This window comes from Heterocephalus glaber, unplaced genomic scaffold (assembly GCF_053883595.1).
Source record: "Heterocephalus glaber isolate CG9 unplaced genomic scaffold, H.glaber_assembly_v1.0 deba00000594, whole genome shotgun sequence".
In the NCBI taxonomy this organism is placed as follows: Eukaryota; Metazoa; Chordata; class Mammalia; order Rodentia; family Bathyergidae; genus Heterocephalus; species Heterocephalus glaber.
Genome location: NW_028258151.1, coordinates 17595899 through 17613249, shown reverse-complemented (window position 1 = coordinate 17613249; position 17351 = coordinate 17595899). Strand labels below are relative to the sequence as shown.

The window sequence follows — 17351 nt, the reverse complement described above, 5'->3', positions numbered from 1 at the left end:
TGCCCACTGGGTGTGGGAACTCATAAACTGTCCTACAGGGCAGCTGCTTGGGCTGGGTAAAGGCTGAGTGCAGGCCCCAGAGTCCTAGAGGGGTTCTACATCTCCCCTGTTGTGTATTTTGAGGCAAGTCACATGATCTCCCTATGCTTCAGTTTCCCCATCACTGAAAACCTCTGCCACATGGTGAGGGATTAAATTAGAGCCCTGCCACAGGGCTTGGACCTGGCACCCAGAAACAGCTGTCACCAGGGCCTCTCCCACACAGTGAGAGCAAGGGCACCAGCAGCTACCCCAGGGACAAGCCCCCAGAGAGGGGGAGGCCAACAGGCACTTGTGGCTGTGTCCACACCTCCTGCAAGCCAGTGAGGTGGGCTGGGAGGAAATCAACACCCTGCCACCCCCAGTGCTCACCCAGCATGTTGGATGACTCGATCATGTTGGTGTCCAGGTCGGTCCAGTAGAGACGCTGGTCGGCATAATCAATGGTGAGGTCGTTGGCCCGGCCCACCTTGTCCACCAGTGTTATGCAGTTGGTCCCATCCATGAAGGCCCGCACAATCCTTGGCTTGCCGCCCCACTCTGTCCAATAAATGTAGCTGGAAGGTACCAAGGAGATGGGAAAAGCAGGCTCAGTGAGTCCAGGCTCAGCACAGGGCAGGTAGCAGTAGGAGGACATAACTGCCGCTACTTTCTCGGCTCAGCCCTCTCCTTCCTGGAGGAACCCGTGTCATTGACATCCTTCCAGGAAGCAAGACAGAGTGAGACCCTGACCGAGCACGTGACACCAAGTTCTCTCCTAGGAGCTCACCTGGCAGGCTGGTAAACACCCACCTGCAGCCACAAAACAGGTACACACATGAGATGATTAATGAATAGGCTGCCCAAGCAGGGATAATTTTTTTCTTTTTGGCAGGGAAAGGGAGTACTGGGGATTGAACCTGGGAACTTCACACCCAGCTACATCCCAAGCTCTTTTATTTAGAGACAGAGTTTAACTAAGTCCTTAAAGACTGGGCTCAAACCTGCCATCCTCCTGCCTCAGCCTCCTATGGTGCTGGGATTACAGGTGTGTGCCACCAGCCTTGGCTTCAAACAAGAGTACTTTATGAGGACAAATGCAATCTAAGCTGACCAGGATATCATGTGACATGGTTAGAGCAGGATGGATGGCCCCCTTACTCAGAGTGGAAAGCCATACCCCAAGTTAAAGGTGGCAAGGCAGGGCCAGGATGCTCTGTGCCACTCCACCAATGGCTCCTTCCTTCTCTGACACATCCTGAAAACGAAACTCACACCACCATTCCAGAATTCTGAAAGCTCCACTGCCCTTTCACCAAAACTTACACCTCGTACTCCTTATTCCACCACCTGCAATCTTCCCTCCCTCACAGAGTGTGCACAGGGAAGGGGAGGGCTGCTCCACCATCACAGATGCTCTACGGGGTGGGCACTGTCCCACTGCACAGAAAAGGCCACTCAGATCCAGAGAGACTACACCCCAGTGCCCAAGGCAGGACTCCAGGCTGCCTCTAGAGATGGCTCTCAGGCTGTGGCCCAGTAGTCTGCAAGATGCCTTTTTTTTTGTACAGGGGATCAAACTTGGGACCTTGCATTTGCAAAGCAGGCAGCAGAACCACTGAGCTAAACCTCTGGCCTAAAATGCTATTTTTGATTAGCTGTCACCCCCTCAGGGCTGGGTTTCAGATACCATCTGGCCAAAAGGCCATGAAAGGCATCCTGGGTGGGGCCCAGCACAGCTCTAACTGGCCACGTGATCTTGGGTGAGTCGCTTAGCTTCTCAGAGCCTCATTTACTGCATCTGTAAAATCAGAGATACAGATACCAACCTGGGCAGCTCTCTGGATACTTCGAGACAGCCCAGGTAAAAGCAGCCAGCATAATGGCCAATAGCAGCTTCCATGCCTTCATTCCACTCTGGCCTCAGTTTCCCCTGTGGGAATGAACTAGGTGATCTCCATGGGCCACCTTCAAGGGAGCAGTACAACTTCAATTACAGAGTACCAGGCGGGCAGCCACCACTTGGGCCCCCTGGGCAGCACTGCACTGGTTGATTCAAAGAGGAGGGAACAGGGAAGCACATGGTAGACAAAACGGCCCCTACCCTTTGGTGGGATCCAGAGCCAGTGACCTCGGGTTGTCCAAGTCCCTCCACACAAGGACCTGCCGGAACTGCCCATCCAGCCGAGCCACCTCAATCCTGTTGGTCCCGGTGTCGGCCCAGTAGAGGTTCTTGCCCATCCAGTCCACGGCCATGCCTTCAGGGTAGTCCAGGCCAAACTCGATCACGTGCTCCACAGAGCTCCCGTTCATGAAGGCTCGGCTGATGGTCTGGGGCAAGTTAGGAGGAAAAGGGACACATTTTAGGAACCAACACCATTCACAGACATCTAACCATGAGATGCCTGACCACTGGAGAAACGAATGAGCACATCTGGGATCAGACTGTCCATATTCCAATGACTGAAATGCAGCAAAATACAACCTCTTTACAAAAACCACTTGGAAGAATTATATATAGAAAAAAATATGTATTCATATGCATTGTTGTATTTTTAAAGTATAGGTATATATTTATTTGGACTAAAAATACTTGTATACTTTCACTCGGTAATCTTCCTCCTGAAACTTTATCCCAAGGGACTAACAATGCAAAAGATGAAGAACTATTAAAAATTCCAAAAAGGTTTTACTGTGGGATTGTTTAGAATTAAGACAAAGCAAGCAGAACGTTTATAAAAAAACAATACCCTATGAAGTGTCATAAGGACCACCTGAGCAATAGAGTATTTCACATGTTGAAAAAGAATTACAAGAGTCTGAAATAGCTTAATACCTGCTATAATGTGAACTGAAAAAGAAAAAAAAACAGGACACAGGATTCTGGGTAGCACATGATCATGATCATGAGTGAGAGAAGCAGAGAGACAGAAGAAAACCCATGAAGTTGACTATGGCTGGTGAAGTCATAGGTGATTTTTACTTTCTTTACCTTTTTTGGGGTAATATTTCCTCTTCTACAAAGAAAACCCTTATGACTTTCTAAATCAGATTAAAAGTAAACAGGGTGGGGCCGGGGATTTAGCTCAGTGGTTTCCCCGCCTGCTGCGCAAGCGCAAGGACCCGAGTTCTATCCCCAGTACAAAAAAAAAAAAAAAAAGTAAACAGGGTGATAGAACTTTTGTAAACGGGAAAAGAATTAAGAGATGGAGGGAAGGGGGAAGGAGAGGAGAGGGGAAGGGAATTAAAAAACAATTAAAATGTGTTATATATAGGTATGAACTCACCACAATGAATGTATCATTATGTACTGCAAATATGTATTAATAATAATTTTTTAAAAGGAAAATAAAGATACTTCATACAGATAGCAGAAGAGAAAGATGATTAAACTGTGTTAGTAGTCCAGGTCTTTACAACAAGCATCAGCAAATTTTTTCTGGAAGGGGCCAGATAGTATTTGAGGCTTCGCAGGCTCTAGGATTTGGCCCGACTCCTCCATTTGGTAGCACAAAAGCAGTGGCTGACCATCCTAAACACAGGGGCATCGCCATCTTCCAATAAAACTTTATTTACAAAATAGGACAGCCCAGGACCAGTTTGCCAAACCCTGCTTTAGAAGACAAACAACTCATTTTCTGCAGGTATCTGGGATATATCTGGGATGTTTCTATATTCACTGTGAATGCAGAAAGAGTTTGCTATGTAAATAGGAACTGGTGTGAAAGCAGGTGGGGGAAGTCTGCAGTCAATGCCAGTTCATTATACAGCACTCTACAAGAGCCCATGGGTGTATCTTCTGGTTCTGCTCCTTATAATCATTCATGTTTGCTTATTAAAATAAGTGCACTCTAGGGCGGGGGATCTAGCTCAGTGGTTCCGCCGCCTGCCTCACAAGTGCAAGGACCCAAGTTCGATCCCTGGTACCAAAAAAAAAAAGTGCACTCATCTTTCATTAGCTTGAATCATGTTACAATGAATATTATAGGTTTTTAAAATTTTATGATACTGGGGCTTGAACCCAGGGCCTTAGGCATGCTAGGCAAGAGCTCTATCACTGAGTGATACCTCCGGTCCTTTTGGTTGAGACAGACTGGCCTCAAACTTTTGATCCTCCTGCCTCAGCATTCTGAACAGCTGTGATTATAAGTGTGTAGCTGGAAATATTATAGCTCTTTAAAAAAGACAGTTTCAGCCAACAGAACCTGAAGGTGTCACACCAAAGGCAAGGTATCCACATAAAAACTGTGGGCGTGCAGTCTGGCGCACAGTACCTTCAGGCTGACATCTGTCCAGTAGATGTGATTGTTAGACACGTCAAAGTCAAGCGCGGAGGCCTCCTTGACCCCAGTGAGAGGGATGGCCACGTCGTTGTTGTTGGTCTCCAGGGAGATTCTGTGGATGGCGGCCCGGCTGGTGAACACCAGGAAGGCCTCAGGGACGATGCAGGTCTTCATGTCACTCAGCAGCTCCAGGCCGATGGGGCAGCCACACTTAGTGGCTCGGGGTGTGAAGAAGCAGAGGTGGCTGCACCCCCCATTCCCATCAGCACACGGGTTGGTTCCTGGAGGCAAATAAACAGCTCAAGAGAGCTATAGTCACAAAGACAGGGGCACACTCCACAGCTGTGCCTGGCTTTGTTCCTGCCACATGTCAGACGGGGACATGGCAAGGGCGGGGGATGGGTGAGAGGAGAGGTGTATGGAAGAAAGCCCTGCTCAACCAGAGCTCTCCTCAGCATGGCTGAGAGGGATTCACAGCACAATCAAAGGGCCCTTCGATTCTCCAGCCCCTGAACCCAGGGTGTCACCTGTTTTCACTCACTCCATTGCCCTAGGAGAAGGAGTTACTTTCACCCCAATTTTGTTTTGTTTTGTAGTACTGGGGATTGAACTCAGGGCTTCCCACTAACTACATCCCCAGCTCTCTTTTTTTTCAGTTTTTATTTTGAGACAGGTTGCAATGAGAAACTAAGTTGCTAGGATTGGGCTCAAACTTGTGATTTTCCTGCCTCAGCCTCCCAGAGTGCTGGGATCACTGGCATGCACCACCACACCCAACTTCATCCCAATTTTTCAGTGAAGAAAACTGAAGCACAGACAGGCTCTGAGGGTAATGCAGTCAGGAAGTCACGGAGCAGTTTGGTGAAAACCCTGGTGGCCCAGCCTCCTGGCCTGAGCTCTGCACAGCCCAGTGAGGATGGAGCAATGCCTTGGGCCAGTGACTGGCCAAGCTGCTCCTCCCAGGGCCTTGACCCCTGGCCTGCTAACAGACTGGCTCCTGAGATTCTCCCAGACGCTCCCTCTAATTCACTGACACTCTCTCGGAGACTTCCAAATCTCAGCTCTGCCCAGACACTCAAAGGTGCCTCTTTTTTAAGCAAACAGTATCATGTTCACTTACTTTAGGCCAGCCTGTTTTCTCACTCTGCTACTGACATGGTGTTAAAATTAGTTTTAATTCGGTGTTTACATTAAAAAAAAAAAAAAAAGAATTCTTTTCACCATATCCCTTAAAAAATCATGAGATTCAAAGAAAGAGGGAGGTAATTTCTCAACTTTAAATCACAGTCCCATGGAGACTTTTCCTTGTCTCCCAAGTTCTATTTTGGTGTGTCTGCACATTCATTCACAGGCAGTCTCACCTTCCAAGGTGGATAATGAGTGTGTTTTTGAAGGTGGTTGTTAAAACTAAACCTGTCCCGTCCACAGCCTTGGCATCAGGAGCACAGATTGGATAAAAACCTGGGCACAGTGACAGGAAGCACAGCTGTCCCCAAGGTCACCCACCTCACCCCAGGTGTTTGCTTAGCTGTCCTTCCTGCCAGGGACACCCTGGCCCACCAACCTGCACCCTCAGTTCTGAGCTCAGGCCCCTGTCTCATCTCTTAGAGCCAGGCACCCTTCTAACTCACAACTGCAGCCCCCAGCTCGGTAGCAGGGCTAACGAGGGGTGTCTCACCTGCTGGACGATAAGTGTTCAACTACAAGCTGGGTCCTCTCTCTCCCACCCAGCAAAGGTTCCCTGAGTGTCTCGGACACACAGGCACAGTACTAGGCAGCAGGGTCCCAGCTGGGAACAGGGCTCCTGCCTTGTGGAGCACACAGTCCCAACCTCCCACACCTGGATATGGCTCTCAACAATATAACCCATGGGCCTGCACTTGGAATTCTTCTCGGAGACAAATGGTCATGTCAAACAAAGGTCTCCTAAGACAGCTCTTAGCTGATCCTGGTTTTCAGATAAAAGGTGTTATGTGTGAGGGTCCCCGCCTGGTCATAGTGGACAGCAGTCACAGTACCATCCAGTGACAAGAACAAGGCACATCCAGGTGAATCCTGGACCTGCTCACTCACTAGCTGCATACCCTTGCCTCCCTCTCCCTGGTGTCAATATGGAAGCAACTATGATTAGCATACAGGCTAATGGGCACTCTGACCCTTAGCCAGGGCCTGGTATAATTGGTGCTCAGCAATATTAACTACAATTATTACCAACATGCTTGGTCCATAACCACTACCTAGTCCATATCCCTGAGCAAAATGTTACCCCTATTCCTACCTGTCCTTAACAATGTACATACTATCACCTTGTCCTGTCCTGTCCATCCCAAGTGTGGCCCCTGCTGGACACTCATGTCACATCCTCCTTGGCTTTTCCAGACTCACCAATGACCTTGGCCACATTCACGGCTTTGAGCCCCATCAGGTCAGGCAGCTGATCAATGATGACATCCCTGCTGGCCTTGACCTTGTGTACCCGCTCAATGCTGCGCCGCTGCCAGTCAGTCCAGTAGATGAAATCCCCCAGCAGTGTGAACCCAAAAATGTGTGGGAGCTTGTCCTCCAGGAGGGTCCTCCTCTTTGTCCCATCCACGTTGATCACCTGCAAGATGGTAGGGTCAAGGTCTGGGGGCTGGGGTCAGGCCACTGAGGGTCAACCCTGACCCTGCCTTGGGTCTGAGCTGTCCCAAAAGAGGGGGTCAAGCCTCTGCTTTGCCTACACCTTGCTAGGTATGAGAAACTGCCAAGAGTCACAGCCCATGGGGATGCTGTACAAGTGACATAATCATCATGATGCCACGTCCTCAGCTCATGGAGCAGGGTTGGACCCACTTCAGGGGTCCTTCCACAGCCTCTCTACCTGGGTATGGCTGCCTCAAGTACCAAGGGGTGGGCCTCAACCGGGTGAACTCAGGATTCTTTAGCAGTGCTTGCCACAGTACAGTTGGGGAGGCTCAGAGTTGAAGACTCCAGCACAGAGTTTCAAAAGTCTGGGCAGCTACAGGACCTGAGCAAGTTCCTCCCACCTCTCTGTGCCCTAACTCAGGCACAGATGGACTCCCAGGGTGCCTCCTGTTCAAAGTCCAGGCCTGCAGGCCTAAGGCCCTTTCCTCTATTCACTCTGAGATGCCAAAGCTAAACTGTTTACCTGAAAGGTCAATGCTAATGAAAAGTAATCATTGCAAAAGCAACTGAGAACACCATCAGACATAAAATGCCTTAACAAGCTTTTGGCTACCGTCACTGGACAGGCAGGATTCTGAGGATCCTGCAGAAGCAACACGAAGCACTCAGGCTCTCTTGACATGAGGAAACATGAGACAATTAGAGGCAAGTCTCAGCAGACCTCGGCGCCAGCGTCCACTTCTGGCTCATTAGAAGCTACAAATGCTATTTTGCAGGCAGCCCAAATACAAGGCCAGCCAAACACGTGCTGAGCAGAAAAGACTGGTTCTGTACAGTTGGACACACGGGGCAACACTGTTCGGTCAACTGGGAAGAACTGGCAGCTCTGGTGCCTCAATCAGGGGGCCCCAGTAGTCAGCATCCTTGGGTCAGTCCTTGCGCCACACACCCAACCTCCGTCTCTCCACCTGTAACTGAAAGGAACAGACCAGCCAGTAGCTAAGTCACCCAGGGAATATAACAAAGAACAAAAGCTGGGCCACAGCCCGGAGCCACTAAATCATGATCAGAGACTCATAAATGCTGCTCCCAAGCAGGCCAGACCCAAACCTCAGCCACACCTGCAGGTGGGAGTTCGGGCTGCACCAGCCTCTGTGCTAGGCTCGCCACTGGCTGCTCAGGTGAGCAGCAGGGGTGATGGGATGGCTGGGTCCACACTGTCTAGGGTTCTTGCTTTCTGCCCCCACAAAAAGAAGGCACATAAAGATGACACAGACACAGCATCTCAGCATGGAGAAGGCCTGGGAGGGGTCTTTCCCAAGTTAAAGCCGGGCAGTGCAGGTAGAAGAAGCCAATTAGAGGTGGGTTCTGACCAGCCTGGGGACTTGCCCTTCCTGGATTCTCGATACCAGGGCCAAAGGAGGGACCAGAGATGCAGTGCATGCACACTAGGAAGAAAATAATCCACACCAAGAAAAAAAAGGACTCAGGGCCGGGGATTTAGCTCAGTGGTTCTGCCGCCTGCTATGCAAGCGCAAGGACCCGAGTTCGATCCCCGGTACCAAAAAAAAAAAAAAAGAAGAAGAAGAAAGGACTCAAAGTTTAAATCTACTAGGAGGTTAGTATTCTGTCTTTTAGAGATTTGTTTTCCTCTATTTCCATACTTTAATTTCTTTGATATAAATTTCCAGATTTGTTGAATTGAACTGAGGTGAAGAGTACATTTGTCCTGGCCTCATTCAAAACAATGAAAAGAAGCCTGCAGAGTACCCAGGAGGACAGAGGGTGACAGGGCACTGGTTGGCAGCCTACTTTCTCTCTCTCCACCTTTGCTCCCCACTTCCTTATTGTGCCAACACCAAATGGAAAGGGGCTGGGGACTCCTGCTAGGTGGGGTCCAGTCACACCCACGGGAAGGACAGGATGCAGCTCTGGCTGGCACAGGGCATCCTGAGCAGGGAGAGCCTCCTTCAAACCTCTACCATGACTGGGAAGCCACACCCTACCCCACGCCTTTGCACACAGATTACAGAACCTCACAACAGTCTAGAACAGTGATGGCAAAACTTTTAGAGCTTTCAATATAACAAACAGCCTACTGTGGCATGGATGGTTTGCCACCACTAGCCTAGAAGAACATGAGGCCTGCAGTGAACAGTTCTTGGTTGCTCTATCACAGGGGAACAGAAAGGATCCCACAGTGGCCTTTTTGTTGTTTTTGCTCTGGGGAATGGAACCCAGAGCCTGTGTATGCCAAGCACAACCTCTACCACTGTGCTACACCCACAGCCCTTTTTATTTTTATTTTGGGATAAGGTTTCACTAAGTTGTCTAGGCTGCCCATAAACTTGCAATCCTCCTGCCTCAGCCTTACAAGTAGCGTGCACCACTGCACCTGGCTCCAGAGTAGCCTTTTTTTTTTTTTTTTTTCCAGAGTAGCCTTTTAATGACAATTTTCAACATCCCTTGGCCAGCTGCAATGCACCTGTAAAATCAGGGTCAGGGCTGCCTGTTCTATCTGGAACACAAGGAGTCGGGGTGGTCTTTCAGGTTGCCTCTGCACTTAAGTTAGCAGCCTCTACTTACGCTGGGGGTGGATCTTTTCAGAATCCCTGAGCCAGGCTGGGCTCCTGCAGAGTATAAGATGAGACACAGAATGTGCCTGTCCTGCCTCCTGGGAAGTGACAAGTCAAAACAGAATTCAGAATAGCAGGATCCAATCTTGGACACCAATGAGCACTAGAGCCAGGAGAGAATATGGAGCCAGAGTTTCTATGACAGGGGTAAGCAAACATTTTCTGCGCAGGATAGAAAATATTTCCAGCTTTGAGGCCATGACAATTGCAGGGAAAAAACCAGCTGTGGAGAGGGCACAGAAGAATGGGTGTGGCTGAATTCCAATGAAACTTCATGGATGAAATTTGGATACTGAACTTCAAATTCCATATAACTTCTGTAGGTCATGAAATCCATTAAAAATGTCAACCACTCTCAGCTTGAACATGGTTTAAAAACAGACAGCAGACTGGATTTGTCTATGGGTCAGACTTGCTGGCCTCTGCCCTGGGAGCTCCTATGCTCTGGTTTTTCAGGAAAGGAAATTAGACCCAAGAAGCTACATCCGGAGACAGCCAGATGCCTCAGTGCCAGGGCCAGCCCGCCTCCCACAGCCCTCTGCTCTGTCCTCTCCCCAAGCAGACCCCTGCCTTCCTGACCAGCGCATCTGCAGCTGGCAAACCAGCAGCTATGAGGTGGGAAGGAAGGGTGGGCAGACCCCGGAGAAGCCCACCCTCAATTGTCTACAAGTCAGACCATGGAAAATTGGGCTCCAGGAAGTTACCAGATTGCCAGTTCCTGACAGCATGTGTTTAAAGGGAAGACTGTCCTGCTCCTGAGGGAATGATGAGCGAGTTCAGGCACAAACCCCGAATGAAATCCACTGTAGTGGCTGGTTAGGATAGTGCACAGCTCTGGGAAGCTGAGGCATGAAGATCTTATGTTCAAGGCCAGCCTGGGCAACTTAGCAACTTAGTGTGACCCTCTCTCAAAAATAAATAAATAAACAATGAAATGACTAGGGGAGTACACCTCAGTGTAATGGCCCTGGGTTCAATCTGCAGCAAGAAAGGAGAGGGACAGGGGAGGAGTATGGTGATTTTGTTTCACATAAGGAGAAAGATTTTGAACACCCAGCTCTGTAGCCTGAATGCCAGGCCACTACCTTCACCACCAGGGTGACTAGGTCTCTCTGGTCACTAGGCACTCCTTCTATGAGTGTTTATTCTGGTCATGCTCCATGTCACCACCAGTTGCTTAGAAAAATAACAGGCCAGGGGACAAATGCCTAGTGAGGAGCAGGTAGGGCCATCAAGAGAGCATAGGTGGGAATAATATCACTCCTGACATGGAAGTGTCTTGTGTGTCCTCCAGGGGGCAGCACAGAGATACCAACTCAAACTGGGTCTCACAGAGCTTTGCTTCGAGAGGCAACGTCTACCCACATATAGGTGAAACGATGGCAATAACGACAATGACGATGACTCTATCAAGTGAGGTGAACACATGAGGCTGGACAGATCAAAGTGTCTCATTCTGGAAAGGAAGACCCTGAGTGGCCGGCCACACATGGTCTCCATACAGAAGCCCACAGTACATGGCTGGAGATGACCCAGCTTCCTGGGAAAGGGCCAGGGAGCAGCAGGGCACATAGGTCTGAGACTTGGGAAAGTGTTCTGGACAAAAAGAACAGACTGGGGTGACCCCACTGAGCTGCTGGGGGCCCAGTACCCATTAAAAAGCACACTTGGAGGGAGAAAAGAGTAGGGTCCAAGTATCATCAACCAGGGACCCCTTAAGGAGACAACAGACCCTGGTCACTTTTACAAAGGAAGCTGCATCTAGTAGCACATGAATAAGCCCATGGCAGGTTGAGGAGAAGCCTCCAGCTGGACCTGGAAGCCCCCATGGGCAGGGAGACAGGCATGTGGAAGGCAGGATCCAAGCTAGAAGATCCCCAAATGGGCTAAAACTGGCTAAGGGCATCCATGGGGCAGGAAATTCCAACCCCAAGGGCTCTAGACTTGGGAAGAAGGTTAAGGAGGCAACCCACTGGCAAAGCCAGCATCAAGCTGGAATTTCTAGTCCAGGAGGCTAGAAGGACAGAACGAGCTACTCCAAGCAACTAGAGAAAACACGGGCAGCCCTCAGGACCCCAGCCCATGCCCATCTAGACAGGGCAGGCCCCTGAACACAACTGCAACCTGCTGGCATCAGGAATGACCTGGATTGCCCCAGCAGGTGGGAGGGGAGCTCAGGGCCATCTCTCACAAGGAGGCAGCGAGGCACTGGCCTCAGCCCACTCCCCGTGACTCTCAGCTATCCCCAATAATGACATCACCAGCTGGTCATCAGGTAGGGCTTCCACCACCATGCGTGTAAACTGTGCTGATGCCTTGAACCTGACTTCCAGGGCAGCTGTCACATAAAAGGCCAGCAGGAAGCCACCCGGACCTCTACTCCGTCAACCTGATCGGTGTACTAATGCCATCCAGATGAAACCCACTTCATCAGCTTGACACTTTCAGACCTTTGTCCGCCCAACTCATCAAAGGATCAGCCCCAGCTGCCTGTAAAGTCCTCCTGGGGGATGAGAGCTAGGACACGGGTAGCCTGGTTGCCTCTTCAAAGGGAGAGCCAGTTACCCCGAGCACAGTGCCTCCAAAGCCAGGACACAACAAGCATGCTGAATGGAACCCTTCCTCCCTCTCAAAGTCCATCGACAGCATATGCCTCAGGCTGGTGCTCAGGTTTACTAAAATGTGGCTTGGGCATGTCATTCTCTTCTGACATAACCTCTTGGAAATATCACCATGGTTCAAAGCATGTCCTGTCTCTTTCCTGACCCCTCACACCTTTCCTGACTATCTTTCCTACTTGGAGTGTCCAACATTCCAAGAAAGGTAAGCATGTGTCCCGACCCTGAAAGAGCATGTATCAGCTACTCCCTGAAAGGTTCCAAGACCTCCAGCCAGCAGCAGCCACTGTGCCTGGGCTAGCAGCCTACTGCAATGGTCTATGTGAGAGGCAGCCAACGGGCATTTTGCAGGAGCATCTATTGGGTGTGTTTATGAAGGCCCCCAATGCCTAGAATACAGCTGGTGCACATTAAGTGCTCTGACTGTGCCTGAAGGGTGAGCATCCACGGCACAAACCTGTGGGCAAATCCCCAGGCATACTCCCTAACACCCACCACTATGACAGCAGCCCGGACCTGCAGTGTCTCTTCACTCAAACACACCACAAGGTTTGTTCCAGGATCTGGGCTGGACCTTGGGAGGAGCCATGACCCTCCAGCACCTGCCGATGCATCCAGGTTCAACTCCTGCTCTTGAGAGAGGAAGAAGGCTGCACAGAGTTCCGGTAGAAAACAAGAAACTGGTCTCCGCATCCATGTTGCCCAGGCAGCCTCCCTGGGGCCCATGAGTGTCCAGCACAGACCCCTCAGCTCAGCTGATGGCTCTGAACCCTCGGCCTGGGTCCGCATTTCCAAAGTGCAACCCAGGGCCACAGCAGGGGAAGAGCAGTCTGAGAATGCTTCTGTGACTGACTCCCCTCCCTGCACCAAGTATTTTAAGCACAGTGCAGGCTCTGAGGGGGAGGCCCATGGGGAAGTGCCCTCTGGTCCCCACCAGAGCTCTGAGACTCCACCCACATGCCCCTCGCTCCTCAGTGCTGCTTTTCTGTGTCCAGCAGTGAGCTCTCCATGGTCAGGCCAAGTGCTTACAGTGAAAGTTCCTGAAGGAGCTGTGTCTGCACCCCCACTGTCTGCCACTCACTCCTCGTCCCCCACCCTTCCACTACCCAATGTCACCATTTTCAGCTTCTCTAGTTATGCGTGAAACTTTAATGTCCTCTGACCTTTCCTGCCTCCCACATTCAGAAAACCTCTCACCTGTCTAGTTGGTAGCAGGAGGATGTCACTTTCTCATCTGCTCTCCCTCCAACTTCTATTTGTTACCACTACAGTGGCCCAACACTATCTATAGGGCTTTGCCGATACATGGATTCCTTCTAAGAGTGGAGAATCAAAAGATCATGCTCAGGGCCGGGGATTTAGCTCAGTGGTTCCACCGCCTGCCTCACAAGCACAAGGACCCGAGTTTGATCCCCGCTACCAAAAAAAAAAAGATCATGCTCACAGCATTGTGACAGTAAAGACACCAGTCAATAATGACTTTCAGGGACACCCCTTTCCCAGGACATCTTTGATTCTTACAGAATGCATTTCTCTTCTTACTTTCTGACTTCACCAAACTCTCTGATGTTTCTAACTTCCCAAGGACAGCATCAAGAATCTGGGTTCTACCGGGGATTTAGCTCAGTGGTTCTGCCACCTGCCTCGCAAGCGCAAGGTCCTGAGTTCAATCCCCAGTACCAAAAAAAAAAAAAAAAAAGAATTTGGGATTCAGGACTGTAGCTCAGTGGCAGGGTGCTTGCCTAACACATGCAAGAGCTTGGGTTCCATGCTCAGCCCAAAGGAGGAAGATGGCGGGGGGGCGGTTAGCAAGAAAAGGAAGAGGAGGAAGAGGAATAGGAGAATAGGGAGAAAATCCAGACTTCTTTCTTGAAGACACCCTCCACTGCCCTGAAGCCCTCTGTCCCACTCCAATCAGACTTCCAGATGTGGGCTGATTTTAAGATTGACCCACGTGTACTGTATATCCAGTCTGGGCTAAACGCTCCTGTTCTGAGCTGTGGTGCCCTCATCTGAAATGTGGGACATGCTGGGGGCCCTGTCCCTGACACTGTGAAGCTTCATGGGGAAGGTTTCAGGAAACGGCAGGGCTTGATAGACTGAGCTGGTGGCCCTGCACAGGTCATTTTCCCCTGGACCTCAGTTTCCTCTCTGTAAATGGAAACTATGAAGCATTTATCAAAATTCTGCCATAGAACAAACCCATGACAAGATGCTCAGTGTCATTAGCCATCAAGGAAACACAAATCTGACAACATGGGGGACCGCTACAATGGTTAGGATAAAAATTAAAAAACAAGGGCCGGGGATTTAGCTCAGTGGTTCCAGAACCTGCCTTATAAGCGCAAGGTCCTGAGGTTCAATCCCCGGTACCAAAAAAAAAATTAAAAAACAAAACAAAAACAGAAAAGAACAAGGGTTACCAATCAGATAAAAATCAGAACAAATTCTTATACACTGCTGATGGGAATGTTAATGGCACAACTGCTATGGAAAACACTCTAATGGTCCCTCAGTATGTCTAACATAAAATGACTATATGATTGAGCAATTCCACTCCTAGGCATATACCCAAAGGAACTGAAAAGGTATTTAAACAAAAACTTGTACACAAATATTCACAGCAGCATCATTCATAGACAAAAGGTGGAAACAAGACAAAGGTCTATCAACTGATGAACAGATGAATGTGTGGAACATTATATAGCCATGAAAAGAAAGGGGTATGGATATGTGTATGGCGTGCAAGAGCTTTGAGAATATTATGTAACTAAAGAAGCCAGACACAGAAGCCACATATGTAGGATTCCAATCACAGGAAATGCCCAGAAGAGACAAATCCACAGAGACGGGAAGTAGATTCATGGCTGCCAGAGGCCCAGGGGCTGGGGGAGGATAGGAGTGACTGCCAACAGACAGTTTCCTTTGGGGTGATGAGAGGTTTCCGAAAGGAGACACAGCAAAAGCTGCACACACTGGGAACGGGCTCAATGCCACACCATGGGAGGGGCTGAGGGGCGCCTGCAACGGGTCCTGCGGTGACTCTGGCCGCAGGCATCCCTGCTCCAGGGCGAGTGGGGTACATGAAGTGAAAGCATCCTCACCTTCGGGCTCACAGGCCCAGGAGACCAGGAGACAGGTGTCTTCAAAATTCTGTTAGCAACAAAATCATCTTTCTTCCTTTCTTTTTTTGAGACAAAGTCCAGCTGGCCTTGAACTTGATACCCTCCTGCCTCAGCCTCCCTAGTAGCTATAGTAATTATAGCTCCCTAGTAGATTATAGATGCCTGCCACCACGCCCTGCACAAGATCCTTTTTTTAAACAACAGAGAGGGTCATTTATATGGAACTCCACCAGGAAATGGCTACAATTATAGCCCCTTGGGTTTTCACGGTAAAAGCCGAAGTTCTTGACCCCAACAGCACCAAGGCTCCTCCCACTAAGAAGAAGGGTCTGAAATCCTACAACACAGACACATGTTCATGTTCTCACCCCATTCTTCCCCTGCAAGCTGCCTGGCTCAGGCCTCCCCCAGAAGCCAGAAGAGGGGGACCCAGTGACAGGGAGTGTTACAAACACACTCATGTTCTGGGATTGTCCGGAAGTTACCAGAAACAGAGGGCGGCATCCACCCCAAAAAGGGGCACCAACAGCAGGGATATACCTGAGACAAGGACAAATATAACTGCCATTGATTGCTTCTCAAAAAAAAATCGCCTGTAGAAGAGGCTCCATGATGAGCAAAAAGCAAGTTGCCAAAGAACCCATACAGGATGATGCCACTTAAATTAAACCATGCAAACCACACAGAACAAGACTACATGCTGCTGGGTGGTGGTGGTGGGGCCTGTGTCCTCTGAAAACCCCAATCTGTCTTTAACCACTTAGGAGTGAATCACTGAATTCAGGACTGTGGTGATATCTGGGTTTAACAACAACAGTGTTTTATGTCTTAAGCTGCTGGGTGGATATGTGGGGATCTGTTACTTGTTTTTTCTAATAAATTTGTTTTCAAATAGATTAAGCAGCAACAGTGTAGGGGCTCCCATCCCCTTCCCATGACGACATCATGGTGCATGGTACAAGGCCATTAACTCAACAAGAACCTTCTCAAGGCCTATCTGCGTCAGAAAGTATCGTCAGAAATTACTTTCCAAGGATTCCATCGGCCAAACATCAGGCAAACGGGCTGCCATGCCCACACCAGGTCCATGTGATAGGTACAGGTACGGCTAGGAACTGCACAAAGCACCCCTGTTGAGCGGCTTCCCCCTCCATCCATGGGCCCTCCCCACAGTGGGACTCACCTCAATTTTGTCCGTCTTGGCGTCTCCCCAGTACAACTTGCCCTCCTGCAGGTCCAGGGCCAAGCCGTTGGGCCACCCGAGGGAGGTGTTCACCAGGACATGCCGCTCCCGTCCGTCCAGGTTGGCACACTCGATTTTGGGGTTCTCCCCCCAGTCTGTCCAGTACATGAGGCTACAGAAGAAGCAAGTGCCTGTGACAGCATCTGTTTCCCCTCTGTCACCAACCCAGTTCCAAGTGTGACTGCTCCCCCAGCTCGCCCATCACAGGAGGGCTTGGGAATCACTGGCCGGCTGACCAGGAAGAGCCAAGGTGGGTGTGCACAGCCTGCGCTCCACAGGAATCATGCTGGCCCAAGGTGACACTGTCGCATGTACCCTCGGACTCGCAGGGGCTGGGGGCTCATCTCTTGGCCCCAGGCTGATAGGAGGTACCCTGCTGAGGGTCTGGCACAGCCTCTCATCTGACCTGGAGGCTACCAAATGAAGGCGGGAGGACAGCGGAAACTTCTGCAACACAGAAGGGCCCCAGTGTGCCAAGGACAGTGATAATCTGTGTTCTCAGGAGGGCAACCACATCCTGAGTGGCAGCTGGAAGCTGAGGTTTCAGGGCAGGGAAAACCAGCCCAGGCTAAGCCCATGCCATAGCCTCAGCTGCTGCTATATTTAACCAGTCCCTTGGGCGCCCTTCCTTCTCAGGTGCTCTTCCTGGACCCCATGATCTCACACACCTGACTGCCAAACCTATTTAGCTAGGGATCCTAAGACTCAAAATGAAGGTTGGGAAGGACTCGAGAGTCTGCTCCCCCAGCCCATTTCACAGATGAGGATGCTGAGGCCCACAGGGCTGTGGCTTGACCAAGCAT

At 50.1% G+C, this 17351-nt stretch overlaps 1 protein-coding gene across 2 annotated transcripts in view; it reads right to left on the bottom strand.

Moving 5' to 3' along the window:
* Positions 1 to 17351, bottom strand: part of Lrp5 (LDL receptor related protein 5) — a 113253-nt gene that overhangs the window by 32685 nt on the left and 63217 nt on the right. For both annotated transcript variants that reach the window (XR_002397359.2, XM_004852629.3), the window contains exons 7-11: positions 16489 to 16660; positions 6687 to 6903; positions 4293 to 4582; positions 2123 to 2349; positions 412 to 596 (exon numbers count right to left, since the gene is read on the bottom strand). Coding sequence is in view for 1 of the 2 variants with exons in the window: in XM_004852629.3 (XP_004852686.1) it covers positions 412 to 596; positions 2123 to 2349; positions 4293 to 4582; positions 6687 to 6903; positions 16489 to 16660 (1091 nt within the window). In the remaining variant the exon portion in view is untranslated. The remainder of the gene's footprint in view (positions 1 to 411; positions 597 to 2122; positions 2350 to 4292; positions 4583 to 6686; positions 6904 to 16488; positions 16661 to 17351) is intronic.